This window comes from Passer domesticus, chromosome 10 (genome assembly GCF_036417665.1).
Source record: "Passer domesticus isolate bPasDom1 chromosome 10, bPasDom1.hap1, whole genome shotgun sequence".
Lineage (NCBI taxonomy): Eukaryota > Metazoa > Chordata > Aves > Passeriformes > Passeridae > Passer > Passer domesticus.
The window spans coordinates 6205952-6223526 of record NC_087483.1 but is presented as its reverse complement, the minus strand read 5'-3'; the positions used below and the strand labels follow the sequence as shown (position 1 = coordinate 6223526).

The following is a 17575-nucleotide window of genomic DNA, read 5'->3' as shown; positions in this document are numbered from 1 at the left end:
TTTGATTAACTAAAGTGATCAGCACATTTGAAAAACCCAAATCTGATTAGAGCTAGGCTTTGCACAAGTTTAGGAAACTGACTTTAGACGGCTAACAAAAGCTCTTTTCTTCACTGCTACTTAATGGTAGGAATAAGGCCCTGATTTTTCAAAATAATGTAAGAAATTATCCCAGACAGCAATGCAAGCACAGCATTAAAAATTCATCACTTTCTTGTGAAAAAAAGGAACAAATTACCGACAAACAAAACCCAGCAAAACCAAACCAGAAACACAGCATCAGAGCTCTGTCTGGGGGAACGCCTCTCACCTGGCAATCCCCAAGAAGAAATTGTGACATTCCTGCTAACAAAGTTCAGTACCAAGTGTACTGGGAGTGTGAGTGACTGAAAATATCTGCGGTTCCCTCACAAACCCATCTGATCCACTCAAGGAGGAAACAGCAAAATTGAGCCCAGCACCTTCTTCTTGGGCTGGGGAGGCACGGTGGAGGACACAGGGAAACAATTACAGGCTGGTAATTACTTCTTCTTTAAATGGATTCTCTCTAATCTCCGATGGATTTACCTCTAATCTCAAAGTAATTACGTGTAACCTCAGTGGATTCTCACTCTGGGGGAGACGCTGCAGCTCCGGGGGAGCCTGCAGAGGAGAAGTTTCTCCATTGTCTGCCAGAGCAATGGAAAACTCACACGTGCACAGCCCTGCCAGGAACAATAGAGCCTTTTCCAGCAGCCAGGAAGGGGCCAGGGCACACACAACAGCCTCCTCCTTGCCTGATGACCAGCACAAGCTAAGGAACACTCAGGTGGGGCACGCAGAATCTGTGCTTCCCTTCTGGGAGCAATGCCAACACACAAATTTGGGTGTTTCAGGGCTACTTCACAGCAGAATTAGTCACATTTAGAGGCACTGAAAGTGACCAAATTGGGCAGAAAGACGTGAACTCCATCACACAAAGGAGCAGTGAAAACCCTGCTCCAGAACACCAGGGCTGAGGGACAAGGTTTCTGATGGGAAGCAGCAATGCCTTGAAGCTACTTGTCATCTAATTTACCACATAATGTCTAAGAGACATGGACATCACATCAGAAACCAGAGCAAAGCATCATTATGGCAGGACCTGAGACCATAAAATCTTGTGTCAAGGCAGGGGAAAAGTGCTAATATTCCACAGACAGGGAACAGCAAGTGGGGGCAAGCACAGCATCAGTGGCCAGACAGGGATGTGGCACTTGGGGACATGGTTTAGTGCTGGGCTCTAGCTGGGCTGGATGATCTTAGAGTGCTTTCCAAACTTAATCATTCTAGGGTTCCATGCTCCTCAGACACCACCCAGGTAAAGCAGAAGTTTCCTGCCAGTTCCAGGTGCAGGTCTGTAAATGCCAAAATTTATAGAAAATGCATCAAAACCTTGATTTTCACTCGTTAATGCAAAAGTGCCCGGGAGCTCAAGATGCCACCAACAGGTTAAAAACAACTGGCCCTAAAAACATTACAAGTGGCAACCCTCTGATTTGCATATATGGGATGATGATAAAATCCAAGATCAGATATTATATAAAATCACACATACATGTACATATTTATATATTTATATATTTATATATTTGTATTTGTTTTTATATACTTATATATTTAGGTAGATATTTCTATATATGTATATATGTAATATCCATATATCTCACATCTATATCTATCTATCTATCTATCTATCTATCTATCTATCTATCTACCTATCTCTATTTATATGTATGTATAATATATATTTTACCTTGGTGAGGGTCACACCATGATTTCTGGGGTAGGCTAGTCCTTAGTGGGATCTGTGTGCTCCTTCCACCCCCAAATCCATACTAGGAGTTGTGCCACATACTCTGAGGGACAGACAGCATCCTTGGGACAGGAATAGATGCCTCAACATGGAAAAGCTGTATGGAACAGTTTTTAATGGCTATGCCATGTCCAAAAAGCTGCTCAGAATTACTCCTGGATAAACCACAAGCGCTGCACACTGACAAAGACCTCTCCTCACTCTTTACTACCCCTAGGAAACTTTTTATGGTAAAGCACTTGTTTTTTAACCCTGGGACCAACAAGAAGCCCATAAAAGAATGAGTGGAAAATAAAGGCTTTAAACAGTTCCAGCAGCCTCTTGGGATGCAAGGAAGCCCCAGTCCCAGTGGAGTCAGAGGAACTGGAGTGCACTCAGACTTGCAGCGGGAGTTTCACTCCAGGTGACGATTCCTTGAGACGGAAGGGAATGAGGAGAGGGGAAGCACAGTGGTGATACCACAGGCATGGCTGACCCTGCTGGGCTCCCAGGGCAGGGGGTACTCACGTGCAGGCTGGGGTGGTAGGTCAGCACGCCGTTGTCACACAGTGTCACGTACTTCTTCTTCCACTCCTTGTTCAGGGACTTGCCACTCCGCTTCAGCAGCATCCCCTGCACAGGGAGAGAGAGAGAAAAGGTGAAATGACCACACAAACAAACACATGACACACAACCTCCTAAGACACGGACAGAGAGAAGAGCAATTGCCTTTCCAGATAAGCATTTTCAGACAGGCTTTCTCCTGCCTCTCCCACAATACACATTCCCTCCCTCCATTGGCTTTGTCCAGTGGGTAGAAAAACCCTCTTTTTCCTTGAAGTCCCTGCCTCAGGAAAGCACATTTTAGTGTGACCCACATGGATTCCTAGCTGATGAAGACACCATGCTCTGCATTTCCTTACCCTCTAAAATAAATGGTGAGCCCAGGTGGAGGGAGGATCCTGCTCTGTGGCCTCTCCCTCCAGCAGCTCCTGGGGATTCCCTGCCCACAGAAGAGCACACATCTGTGTTCTCATTCCCTTTGCACAAAGGTAACACCACCATGGAAACCCCTCATTCCAGCAAAACAAACCCCAATCCCAGGCAAGAGTAACAAAACAAAACCAGAGCAAAAACAAAGTGTTTCGAGTAAATCATGGATAATTTAATGACAGAGATGTGACTGGAGAAGAAAGGAGGTGGGGAAAGTGAATCACCTTTCCACCATATTCAGTCAGGGATGGATGACAACAATCACAGAATCCCAGAAGGGTTCAGGCTGGAAGGGACATTAAAATCCAGTTCCAACCCCCAGCCATGGCAGGGACACCTCCCACTGGACCAGGTGTCTCCAAGCCCTGTCCAGCCTATCCTGGAACACTTCCAGGGATGGGGCAGCCATAATTTCTCATCAACAGCAGAGTTTAAAAGTCATCATTGTGTTCCAACAGACAGACAGGAGCTGCTACTGTACATTGACCCGTTCTCAGCTGCAAAACTGAAACTCACTTTGAAAAATAAAATACCATGTGCTGTAGAACACTCCAGGTAGTAAATGAAGAATGCACTACCTTAGGAAATTTTAATTTCCAACCCAAGCCAGACGGCAGTTCCTAATGGATCCAGACAGTATTATGGTTGTGCAAAGCCTTCCTGGAATGTCCAGTGGAGATGCCATGCTCAGTACCCAGCACAGGGACACACTGGTGTCACAGATCAAGCTCTGATCAAAGTGGACACATACCCATTTCAATAAATCCCAACCAGGAATCCACCCAACACAAACTTCATCTCCCTAATCCCTATAAAACAAGTTTTTCCCTTCTCATTGTACAAGGCAATTAAAATAAAGGGAAAACAGAACACAGAAAGATGCCCTACCAAGAACAGCACTTCCAACTCCCATGGAGGTCTTCTTGTTAAAAGTGGTTTAAACCTTGAGAACGAGTTCCACTGTTTGTTTTCCCATTAAACTTGCAGCTTTATGAAGTGATCCCTCTGCAGACCCTATCCCAAAGCCAGGAGGGGACACAGGTCAGCTCCACCCAAGCAGAAGCCCTGCTCCTGGCCACACAGCCGGAGCAGAACTTCAGAGAAGAACCCTTCCCAACGCCCTCCACGGTGGGACCACGAAGAAAAGCTCCTGCTGGACACTGAACAGCACAGTGATCCAATCTCCCAACTTTCTGCCTGCCTGCGGGTCACGTGGCTGTGTTTTTTTTGTTCTGCTCCTTGCCAGAACTCAAACTTTTTCAAGGAGAACGGGGCTTCTGAAACGCCTCCTCACAAAAGCTCCTGCTCATCCCAATTACTGCCTGCCGGCGCTTGGAGACGTTGTTTTCTTCTATTAAAAAATGAAAGCTTATTTCTGCCTTTGACTCTCCTGTTTGTCTATAGGAGGTGATCTGTCTCTTCACCTTTCCCATCTTTCATACCTCACCTGCAGCACAGCACTGGTGTTTAGGGGGACCCAATTCTAGTTAGTGCTGTGCCATGGGGATCAAAAATTACTGTTTCTCTGCACTGGTTTGTTCTTCAGACCTTCTAATGGGGAAAAAGCAGTAAGGATCACAATGGGGATTTTCTTTTTTCCCTTTGCCTTCTTTTTTCAAGTTTTGAAGCCAATAAAATGTACATATTTCATAACCTTTTAACTGCCCCTTTGCTATACAGAAAACATGTCATTACTTACATAATTTTCAATTCGTGTCAATTATAATCTCAATAAAGAGTAAAAATCTACCACGGTTGTGATTTTTGCTACTTAAAGTTTTGCTACTATCTAAGTATGAATTATGACATTCTACTTTTGGATCTAAATGAATAAAATTATTTAAAATGAGGTTTTACCATGTTTTTAAAGCAGAACTCTGTGCTTTGAAGTAAAAAAAAAAAAAAAACCCAAACAAAAACCAACCCACCCAGCTCAGGACTGAATAAGGATGATGGACCTATTTGTTCCTAGCTAACAAACCAGACTTCCCAATCCATTTTCTTCAGGCATTCCTTTGGCAAACAGAATCATTTTCCCATTATGTGATAATTAAAAGTATCTTGAAGTACCTGGAGAGCAAACTGCTGTGAATACAAGGAGCTAACTTAAAGTGCCATAAAGCAAAGCAGCCCATATAAACCACAGTTTTTATCCCCAAGGCCACCACTTTGTGGTAATTTTATAGAATAGTCTGGAGAAACGGGCTTAGAATCAGAGTTTAGATCAGTTATAAATGCACTTCAACGTTAGCTACACTTTAAAAAAAATGGCCCACATGACAGGAAATGTTATTTAAAAGAAAAAAAAAAAAAGCTCCTTGCTTCAGCCACATCATGGCTACATTTGAGTCACATCAGGTCCTGTGCTGAGGAAATGAGATCCAGGGGTTCCTGCTGACCCCTGGTACCTCCAAGGCAGCTTGGGCACGTCCCCAGTCACTGCCAAACAGGTCCCCACATACACACAGCACACTGGAAAAATCCCATTGAGTCCCCAAGCTATGCAGTAAGAGCCTAAGTAAATCTCCTACTCCAAATACCAATTATTTTGGTCTAAATAATCCCTGCCTCAAATAATTATTAACTGGATGATGCTATTTTCCATAATTTGTATGAAATCTTTAATTTCTCACAGCCCTCCATGGGCGGTTGGGTGCAGCTCCAGAGCCTCCAGGCTCAACACTAAGAATTTAACACCTCTGATTTCCACACAAACCGAGAAGAACTTCACACCTCAAATCGCCTTCTTTTTTTTTTTTTTTTTTTTTTTTTTTACCACCTTCCCTCCAAAACTGCAACTCTGTGTTTCAGGGACGAATGGTGAGTCCTCCAGCTTGTGGTTTTAAGGTGCTGGAGGAAAAAGGCTCCAAGTGGAGTGCATGGAGCTCAGTCCCTGGGTTTGCTGGAGGATGCAGGGAGCGAACGGAGCCAGCTCTCCGTTAGTAATGTGTGTGCTACGTCTACTCCCAGGAGGTCATTGCAAGCCAAAAGCAATGTTAAGTGTACAAGCTTTAAATAACTTACAAAGTTAATGTAATGAATGCAAGTGTGATCTGAAATCCATCACTCAGTGGCTTGCTGTAGCCTCAAGCTGTGATAAAACACCACTCATAAATTTATATTAAAACTCTGTTCGATAGCAATTATTTACCAACAAAGATTTATTGATTGCATTTGCTGTTAGGGACTGGGGCCCTAACTGAGTCAATCAGCTTAGGCTGCTGAGCTCCAGGGCACCTGGGGAAGTTAGAGACTGCCAGCAGGCTCTGCAATCCCAACATTACCGTGGGAGCAGGAGCAGCTAATGAAAAGCCGCCAACCCCGGATTGATTGGAGCCCAGGTGGAAAGAAAACAACACACCCAGCACTGGTGGAGGGAACAGGGCATGTGGAACACCCAGTTCACCTGAATCCACAGCAACCAGCAAAACCTGCCTGCTCTGGGTGCCCTCTGTGAGCTCCAAACCTCGCCTGCTTAAATAATGACTCAGTGGTGAAACAATCATAAATTTGTTCTACAGAAATAGTTTAGGTTTTGAATAGCAAATTACCAGCATTTCAAAAAGTGACCTTTTGAAGTTGCTTAATGCTGCATTGAAGATGCTGGTAGGTGAGAAGCCTTAAAAATGGTCTTTGAAGTCAGCAGAGCCAAGACTGGACCTTCTGGAAAAGGAAATATGGTACCTACAAGGCAGGGGCTGGAACTAGATGAGCTTCAGGACCCCATCCAACCAAAACCATTCCATGATTCCACTTTGGTTTCTATTTTCTTTCAGAAATTTACCCCACTGCCATGGCTGAGGTGCAAACTTCTGCCAGCCTTTTGTTTCATCCCCTCCCTAATTTTTAGCTGACCCCATATTGTTTCCCTGATGCTGCTCTGACAGAATGAAAACAGGTAATCTCACACAATGTAAATTCCTAATTTTCCATTCAGGTCTGTAGTTCTCACAGTCATGATTAGCAGCTAGAATTTTCTACAGCTCCTGTGCACCCTGCTCAGAAAAGAAAAACTCTCAGCCATGAAAATCCTCCTCCTTCAAATGACTCTGAAGGCAGACACTCGGTCAGGATCACAAAGTAATTGTTACATACAAATTCTGGTCAATAAAACACCCACTTCCCGTGAATCTATTAATGTGGAGGACAAATGCTGGTGAAACCCCCAGGATTCAATGACCAGCCAGCTCTGCAGTCTGTCCAACAGCACTGGGGCCACCTGATAATAAACAAGGGATTAATTTTTCATTATTTTGCCTCCAGAAGATTTAGATGTAACAGGTTTCTTGTGTTAAAGTCCATTCTTCAGCAGCTCAAACTGTCTCACCTTCAAACAATACCTGCATGCCAAAGGAATATTTTGGCAATGACTGAATCCATAGAGAGTCAGAGAATCCCAGAATGGTTTGGGTTGGAAGGGACCTTAAAGTTCATCTCACTCCATTGCCTATCATGGGCAAGGACACCTTCCACTATGGGAGGTTGTTCTTTCTTTAAACCTAAAATCCTCTAGGGAATAAACTGTTGAAGATTCCCAGTGTATTTGGAGCCCTTCCACAAAAATGTAACTTGTTTTCTCAGTTTCCCAGACTTAAGTCTTTTTTTCCTCAGGAATTTAAGGGAATGCTGCTTGGTCTTTTGGTCAATGAGACATGAAGCTGGTTGAAGTTTTTATACTTGGAAACCTGTAGCAAACTTCCCTCTCCCTTCTCATACCTAAAGGGGGGTTATAAAAAAAGAGGGAGAGGGATTTTGGATAAGGGCCTGGAGAGACAGGACAAGGGGAATTGATTCACACTGCCAGAAGGAAATTGGGATAAATGGGATACTGGGAAGGAATTCTTCCCTGTGAGTGTGGGCAGGCCCTGGCACAGGGTGCCCAGAGCAGCTGTGGCTGCCCCTGGATCCCTGGCAGTGCCCAAGGCCAGGTTGGACAGGGCTTGGAGCAACCTGGGACAGTGGAAGGTGTCCCTGACATGGCAGGGGTGGAACGGGGTCAGCTTTGAGGTCCCTTCCACCCCAAACTATTTTGGGATTCTATGACCTCTTACAGTAGCAGAGCACAACTAGGGACCATCTGAACGACAAAAAAAAAAAAAAAAAAAAAAAAAAAAAAAAAAAAAGGTTACAAGAGCCTGGAGTGGCTCTGAAGAGTTCTGAAAACAGGAGAGCTCAAACATTCTCCAGCTTCAGTATCTAACAATAACATTGCAAAAAACACCCCCAAAACCCTGCATGTTCTTACTACAGTTGTGCACATGGAAAACCCCTCCCACCTCCCTTAAAAACTGGCACAGCAGCGGCAGCAGAGTTTTGCTACAAAGATGCTCCCACACTGCAGAAACTATTCAAATTTATGTTCTGCGCCTTTGCGAGAAAATGAAATCAGAACATTGCACCCAATTCTCTTCCAACACTCCCTAAACACCAGGCAGTGACTGCACAGCAGGTAATTACTCCATGAATGGTTACCTAATGCTGGGGCTCATCAGGCACGATTTCCATTTGAAGACAAAGAACAGAGAGGATCTATCACCTGACTTGGGGAGCAGAAGATAATGGCTTTACTTAAACTTGAAGGACAATCAACCTGCAACTCGTTATTTTCCAAGCTCTCTGCACACAAGCTACCAAAGAAAATTAGAAAGATGCACTGAAAAAAAACCTCAATGCTGATTAAGCAACTCTTACAGTTCATCACAGCACCAGCAATGAAGACTGCCACCAAAGGACAGCCACCAAATTCCTGCAAGGAACAGCAGCACCAAGGACAAACCAATGGGAAGAACAAACTTAGCGTTCACTGTTACTGCATCTTTACTTTTAATCCCAGAATGTCTGGAAGGGAGCTTAAAAAACATCTCATTCCACCCCCTGCCATGGGCAGGGACACCCTCCATGATGCCAGGTTGCTCCAAGCTCCATCCTTGATCACTGACTGCCCCAGTATTTCAGCCTTTGGATATTGCCAACAGAGGTGATGCACATGTTCCTCCAACTCTCCTTGAGTTCTCCTTCAGCTGGCAGCTTTGGGACAGGGGCACTCTTTCCTTGGCCCTGCTTTATGACTATTTCTAAAATGAGACTGAAGTCAACAGCACATTGCAAACTCAGTTACAGCCACCACACGTCCTTCCTGTGGAGCTGAACATTCAAGTGTGCTACAAAATGCAATCAGGTATTTAAATGACTGGCACATCTTTCACTCTAACCCCAGTTTACCTCTCTGAACAGGACACAGCACAAGAAAATCACATTATTTTCCTGCCTTGCAGTGATTTCTGCCTCTGTTGCCTTCCAAGACATATTCTGCTTACTCTAGACTGCTAAAAAAATAGGAAAAAAAAGAATCCCAGCCCTTAACAGTCTCCAGTAGTTGGTTTATTAACCCCTTGGCACTGGCAGCTGTGGTTTCCCTGACACCAGTGAAATGCACTTCGATGCAAATCATTACCTTGGGCAAAGAAAAAACAGTGTTGGGAAGTGGATCCTGTGTGAGCAAACACAGCTGTGGGAAAGGCTCCGAACGTCCGGGGATGGCTGAAGGGGCAGGCATGAAAAGGGAGCCCCAAAACACTGACTTCTCTCAAGAAACAAACAGCTTTGGGTGGGTGGTGGAAAATAAGGAATCCTCGTGTAGGCATGACCACCCCTAGGCAGAGGATCTGCTTTTCCTCACAGGAGTTCTCCCCAATCCCCGAAATTCTCGTTATCATATTTTATATAAAGTAGGGATTTGGCTGAGGGAGCAGGAAAGGGAGAAAAGCCATGAAAACCTTAAACCCAATTTTAACTTTCTCTGCCAACACTATAGTGTTTCCATAGAAACATCAGGAAGACCACTTAAGAGCAGCTTTTTTTTTTTTTTGTAGCCATGTTTGGCACCATACCCCTCCCCTGGACAACCTATTATTTCACAAATGGATGCTTTCTGCAGCCCGTTCTGTGCAGGCTCCGATGGAGGGGGGGAAAAAGAAAAAGAACCCAGGATCTTTAACCAGTTCCCTTGTGGTCCCCTCCCTTTTTTGTTGGTAATATTTCTGTCGTTCTGCCGGGGCTATATGGTACAAAGGGTTACACTTTAATTGAGCTGTCAGCATCTCCAACAATCCTATAAAACTCCGATTATGCACGGCGGGGTTAGTGACACACTTGTTATTGTGGATGCCCTATTTGCTAAACCCGGGCCCCCCCCCCCACAGGTCACCTCACCCAGGCGACCTTCCTGTCATTAGCCTCGTCTATTCCTACCTCACCGCTGTGAAAATCACACAAGGAAAGGCTTCAAAGCCCTTGCCAGGACTGAATTCGACCAGGAGCTAATCACCCACAAATCCAGCTCAAATGGCAATAATTGGCTAAACTGCTCACCTCTCCAGAGCTCAGCAGTAATTTGGGATAATAAAGAAAAGAATTATTCAGCTAACTGCCCTGAAATGTATGCTTTGTGACCGACACACTTCACATTTTAATAATGATGGACACAAAATCCAATTTAATACAGCATCAGCTGAATAACAAACCCAAGAATGCTGGCAGGAAAAAAAAAAAAAAGTGTGTGCGTGTGTGTTCCTTTTTTTCCTTAAACTGTGCTCCATGTTATTGTACAGAAAGGATTCACACTTCATGTCAGGAAATTTTGGGACCAAAAAGGCCTCCAACAACCAACCTCAGAAACTCTGCTTCATAATGGGATTTTAAAATTTGTTTTAATTTTTTTTAATCAAAAAGAGTGTCCTCCTTGAAAAATAAATTTTGCTGAACAGTTATACCTCTGGTCCTCAAACTTTTGTATGGGTAGGAGAATAAATATAATTTTTTTTTTAAATTTGCAGTAGAAGGCCACCTTCTTCATAATTATAATTAACAATATTTCCTGATTGCTCTATTTTTCTACCTTTACACCTTGTCCTCTGGTCAAGGACCATCAGCATCAACGACCCCACTACAGAAGGATCTGCTGGGACACACTGCACTGGTTCAGCACTGCAAAGATCACAGAATCCCAGAATGGTCTGGGCTGGAAGGGACCTTGGACCTCATCTTGTGCCTGCCATGGGCAGTGACACTTGCACTAAACCAGGGTGGGTGAGCAGGGCCCATCAGGATGCTCAGCACTCTTCCATCCACACACCCCACTCCCTTTCCTCCAGTCCCCCCTAAGACCAAGAGGAAAAGAAGGAAAACAGATGGAACAGGCATTCCTGGTGGTGTTCCTGAGATGTCCAGCTCACTCAGAGGAATGAAGGTGATGATGGTCCTTCAGAGATGCACTCAGTGTATGTCAGGCACTGTCCTCCCATCGTTACAGCAGAAAACAAATCAGGAACCTAGTGAGGAAAAATGCTTTCCCTACTGGATCCTGTTTCCTGGAGTTCATAAAATCATGTTTCACATTCTCAGAAAAAGCTGCAAAAACTGTAAATTCTATCTTCAACATGAGGGGAATACTTTAAGAAATGCAGAACATGCCAAGACACACAGGACAACTACAAGCACATCCCTCTGCTACTTGCTGAATGTGTGAGCAGTCATGGAGCTAAACAGCTTAGAAAAAAATATGATTTACCTACTGGTGCAGCAGAGACACATCTTTTTAAACAACCCTTTTCACAACACACACAACTGCCTGCTCTTTCTTCTCATGAATCAGTCTGCAGTTCATCATCTGAAAACAAAATCATTTTGGCTTCAGCTGGGAATACATAAAAATGTGCAGCTAATTCACTCAAAAACCTTCTGGTCTTGGCCAAGGACCATGACTTGAGTCACACTGGGAGAAGACCTCTCAGAGGATGTAAAATTTTGCTGGAAAACCACTCCCCACAACACTCAGCTTGTTGGGTGTCTGTGCAGGGTCAGGATTTGGACTGAATGATCCTCATGGATCCCTTCCAGCTCAGAATTTTCTGTGATTTAATGATTTTTTTTTTTACACCAAGGCATCTCCAACACCTCCCTGAACCCAGGGAAAACCTATCCAAGGCCATTTCCCAGGATTTAAGGGTACAACCTAAAGATAGCTTTCAAGTACAGGTTTTTCACCCTGTGTTCTTAAATTGTTACAGCAAAAAGGCAAAGTGACTGCTGTCAGAAGCAGAACTCACCCATTTTTACCACAGTAGTTGTTACAGAAATTAGAAGTAACACATCATCAGACATTGCCAGTGCCAGTCAACTGCAAGAACATTTCCTAGAAATTATAAATCAATGCTTTTGACGAGGTTATTATTAGGATTCCTGAAGTAATAACCTGAGAACACCCCAAAATTTGTTTGTTGTTATTTAATATTCTTCTGAGAAGAAAAGGTTTTGTCCTGGCCTGCCTTGCTTTATATACAGCATTCACTCCTCCTCTCCCCCACTTCCCGAGCTTAGCATTAATCAGGGCAATTTCAAAATAAAGGATTCTGCATATTGTGTCAGCAAGTTAAAAATTGTAATATTGTTTTAATGTTAAAATCACTCCAGATACAATACTTCCTGTGTAGTGTATTTCATGGCTCATTTGCTTCAACAGATATTAAGCTTCAGTCAACAATTAACTACTGACACCTTTATTTATTTATTTTTTTAAAGCAAGAAGATTTAGCAGAAGAGCTAAAAGCACAGCTTGGATTTATTAGATGGATGCTAATTTGATGTCACCAGTTTATTTCATTTCTATCAAGTATCCATTCTTGTGAATCACAGGGTCACTCAACCCACATTTCAGATGAAGTGAAACCCAGATTTGAGCACATCTTTCTGCCCAAAAATTGCTGCAAAAGTGCACCAGTTTAAAAGATCATTTGAACTGTTGATTGTTTATCACTTACCACATGAGATCATTCCCAAACAAAGCCAATGTTTAAGTGGGGTTTTGGATTCAGCACTTCTGGTTTTCTGCAAGGAACCCCCTGGCACTGCCCTCAGCCTGGCTCTACCTGCAGTGTCATGATGCTAGCCCTGGGACAGAAGCCAAACCATCCCAATTCCTGAATCAAAAGGCATTTCCATGGTGACAACAGCAAAATCAAGCTGTCGTCAGAAGACTTTGCTTCCCTCTGTACAATCCCCATCAGAGGGATGCAGAATCTCGGAATGCTTTGGCTTGGAAGGATCCTTAAACACCATCTACTTCCAACCCTTCCAAGAGATGTCAACCCAGGCCATATTTTGCACTTCACGAAGCATTTCCATCTCTCAGAAGCCTGGAGAATCAGGAGGCAGACGACACAGTTTTGGATCACGGGCTTGTATCCAAATGATGTCAGGAACACAGTGTGACACCAGCCAGGGAGCTCTGCCCCCCAAGCCCAGAGCAGCAGAATTAGCAAGATGTTGTAACAACTAAACCCTCTTGGATATACCTAGTCCTAGAGAAAACTGAGATATAGTTCAGTGGCAAAGTGTGATGCACCACAAAGAGGGAAAGACCACATTCCACTCTGAGCATTCCTGGAAGGACACCTGAGAGATGTTTCTGGAAGAATTTTTTCCCTGATTTCCCCACATTTCTCCCTGCAAAGCCCTGAGTTTCTTCATGTGTGATCTGTAAGGCAGAACACAGACTGCCCTGGGAATTTAATGCACTGGTCACTCAGCTTTTTAACATTTTAGAATACTCAGCAGTAAGAGCAGATATGGCAAAGGCTGTTATTATGTGCTATCTGGTTATTAAGACTTACTCATCTATTTATTAAGACTTGTTAAAAGGAATCACAGAATCCCAGAATGGTTTGGGTGGGAAGAGACCTTAAAACCCATCCAGCCCCACCCCTGCCATGGGCAGGGACACCTTCCTCTGTCCCAGGCTGCTCCAAGCCCTGTCCAACCTGGCCTTGGGCACTGCCAGGGATCCAGGGGCAGCCACAGCTTCTCTGGGCACCCTGTGCCAGGGCCTGCCCACCCTCCCAGGGAACAATTCCTTCCCAATATCCCATCTATCCCTGCCCTCCTTCAGCCTAAGGAGTCAATCCTTAAGTTGTTAAACAGAAATTCAAAAGATGTTTCCACAAACAAACATATTTGTTCCTTCCCAAAATCATGTAAAGCAACACACTTTATTTCCCTTTAAAGAGTGTCTCACACACATGTTGATCTCTCAGTTTTAACCTCATTAATATTTCAGAGGGAGAGACAACAAGAACAGAAGCTGCTCCAGAGGCTACGATTGTTTTACGACAGAGTATCCCAGATCCAAGTGGCTTGCAGGCAACACAGAAGAACACCACGTTCAGAAAAGGTAATTTATAAAGTTCATTTATGGATTTCTCTGTTCAGCTACTTGGCTGTGGACTAGGGAAGCTGTAAAATGTTGGAGACAATCTCCCTCAAAAAAAAAATAATAATCCATTATTTATTAAGTGATCACCCGTGGATGAGACGAAAGACCAATTTTTAACCACCTTTCCCAAACTTCCTATAGATAAAGAACGTATTTGTAAAGACAAAAAAATAAATAAATATAGATATATATAAATAAAAATGCAAGGTACCCAGAGTGCAGCTAATGGGATTTGACGCTGGCTTTAATTTTAATGAAGAAAGTTGCCAGTAGCAACAAAACTGTCAGCAGCAGCCAAGCACCATTAATAAAGACCCAGACAACATTAGTGGCACGGCAACAGTACAAAAGGTTCCCCCCGGTTCATGCTGTGCTAAATTGGCTGCCCAATTTTTCTTAAGTGTCCATACTATTTAGAAGACAATTTATTAATTTTTGTCATCCATTGTCACTTGACAGGCCATCATTTTGCATCCCGAATTTGAGATGAAAACTAATTGAAAAGACTGGCAGTATTTATGAGGGGTATTATTTGTCAATTATGGCTGCTGATGATCCCGGGTCCTACCAACTTTAACACCCCGTGCCTGGGTGGTGTCAGCCGGACCTTTTTTTTTATCATTTCCATGTTAGTTCTAGGAAAGTGACAAAAAGCAACGATAAAATCAATTCAGCAAACTCGTTAAGGAACAGGGGCCCATCAATCCCTGCTCTGAAATCACTGGAGTGGGGGAAAAGAAGCCCTGGTGTGGCCTGGGGAATCACAGCTTTGCAGGACACCTTCCAGGGAAAAAGCCCAATCTCTTTGTTCCCTACAAGCAGGACAAATTTTCAAAAGCGTCATAATTGAAATTAACCCTGCAAATTTACCCAGGCTGCCTGAAAGGGAAGGTTTTAGTCTCTTCTCACTGCCCTTAAACTGCTTCTCTGCAAGTCTGAATGCCTGCAATGCCCTCAACCTCCTAAATGCAGGGAGTGACAGAAAAACAGAATATTCTGAGCTGGAAGGGACCCACGAGGATGAGAGTCCAGTTCTTTCATTCCAAATTTATTTGCACTGATAACTCCTGCCCAGCCTTTCAGAAACCTTCTCCTACTTCCCATCTTCACAGACTCCAAACGATGATACAAAACATCCCGCAAAAACCACAGTGTTAAACAGCAAAGAAAATGAGGTTACACCACCCACCTCAAGCCTTTCTGCTTCCACCACCCGTGGTGGAGCCCAGGGTGCCCTGCAGCCCATGGGGTCCATGGTGGGGCTGGGATCTACCTGAATCCCACAGAAAACCCCACACCAGAGCAGGGAGAAGCCCAAAGGAACCTCTGGCCCCATGGGAACCTCGTGCTGGAGCAGGGTCCTGGCAGGACAAGTGACCCCATGGAGAGAGGAGCCCATCCTGGAGCAGTTCCTACAGGACTGACCCCATGGACAAAGGGACCCACTCTGGAGCAGTTCCTACAGGACTGACCCCATGGATAAAGGGACCCACACTGGTCAGTTCCTACAGGACTGACCCCATGGACAAAGGGATCTACCCTGGAGCAGTTCCTACAGGACTGACCCCATGGATAAAGGGACCCACACTGGTCAGTTCCTACAGGACTGACCCCATGGACAAAGGGATCTACCCTGGAGCAGTTCCTACAGGACTGACCCCATGGATAAAGGGACCCACACTGGAGCAGTTCCTACAGGACTGACCCCATGGATAAAGGGACCCACCCTGGAGCAGTTCCTACAGGACTGACCCCATGGACAAAGGGACCCACCCTGGAGCAGTTCCTACAGGACTGACCCCATGGATAAAGGGACCCACACTGGAGCAGTTCCTACAGGACTGACCCCATGGACAAAGGGACCCACACTGGTCAGTTCCTACAGGACTGACCCCATGGATAAAGGGACCCACACTGGTCAGTTCCTGAAAGACCAAATCCATGGAAAAGGAACCAGATGGTGAAGGATCTCTCCCTACCCTTATCCCAATCTATGGGCCTGTTTCCTAAGTTTTAAAAGGCTACAAAATACTATTTATCTCTTTCCTCCTTAAATCTCTATTAGCTTCAGTAAATCTTAGTATTGATTTAAATATGGATATTCTTTAACTGGTCCTGTAACATACTCCACTTGCTTCTGAAGATCTGAACACTTGAAGATGAGAGCTAAAACCCGATTTAAACATTCCTTTGGGTATAAAGCACACAATGTCCTTTACCAAAAACAATTAAAAAGCCTGAAACTGAGTTCATCTGCTATACCAAATTTTCTCTAACACTTGTAGCAAAATGGTTATTAAGGAAAAAAAAGTGCATTTTCAAAAGAAAACTTGAAACTACAACTACATTAACATATATTTATTAGTCTCTATATAAATGATAGGGGTTTATATCTCTATATGCAATATACTGTTGTTTAAGTAAAAAAATCAAGCAACAACTATAAAAGAAGAATTTTCTTCTATCAGAAAACCAAACATGTAAACATGAGACCAACCCAGCTGAATCCATCCTATTAATCTACACATGTTTTCCAGAAGACACTGCCAGCTTTGCTTTAAAAAAAAAATTCAGGGATAGAATTGCCTAATCTCGTACATTTCAGAGGCAAATTCAAAGCAAAAGCTTTTCTGTTTCCTAGAATAAAAATAATGTGCATTTAGTTACCCTTCTGCATGAGGTAGCACCATCCAAGGTTGATGTTCATTTGCAATATAAATCCTCAACCTGGAAAACATTTTGGCACGGTTCTTACATCAAGGATGATAATTATGTTCTTTCCTTCCACTGTGTTCATGCTTGGCTTCTCTCACTCACAGAACACACAACTGAGTGTCTCTTTGGGATGAGAAGGCTCTTTGCTCCCTCTGGATCACCTCCAGTGGCAAGATGCAAACCCAAAACTCTGAGGAGCCACCTCCAAAGGTGGAGATTTCACAGCCCACTCAGACACTTGCTCCATAATCTGAACCTGGTGGGAAATAACACTTTTCTGCATCTCTAATTAGAATTTCTCCTGCCCCAAACGTGTCACAGACTCGCTTCCTTCACCCTTCCTTTCAATGAGCAGGGAGATAAGAATTTGCTTTCCTGTGCTAGGATGAGGTGCACATCCTGCACAACTGAGGGGCTTCACAAACCACAACCACCACAGCAGGGCTCTACAACCCACTTGGACAACCTAGAAGTTATTCCAAACTGGAGCCAGCTTCATTCTGCCATCAGCAATGTCTTTTATGCAGTTACACTGTGCCATCTTAACTCATTTGTTACTAACTCAACTTCCAGGAAGATCCTAGAAGGGGTAGGTGTGCACACGGAAGCTTGAATCCCAAAAGAATTGTAGCCAAACCAAAAATGTGTATTGCTGCTGAAATGCCAAAGAAAGAGGAAAACTTTACCAGTCTATTAAAGAGACCACAGAAAAACAATGCTTTATGTATTTTCAAAAATAACCAAGCCTTCCTGGCATTGAGGAACCTGAGTTACATTTCCTAGTG

General features: G+C 43.9%; 1 protein-coding gene across 12 annotated transcripts in view; it reads right to left on the bottom strand.

Annotated features, from left to right (window-relative positions):
- Nucleotides 1–17575, bottom strand: part of AGAP1 (ArfGAP with GTPase domain, ankyrin repeat and PH domain 1) — a 307984-nt gene that overhangs the window by 122414 nt on the left and 167995 nt on the right. For all 12 annotated transcript variants that reach the window (XM_064433496.1, XM_064433498.1, XM_064433500.1 and 9 more), the window contains one exon: nt 2342–2446. In XM_064433496.1, coding sequence (XP_064289566.1) covers nt 2342–2446 — 105 coding nt within the window. The remainder of the gene's footprint in view (nt 1–2341; nt 2447–17575) is intronic.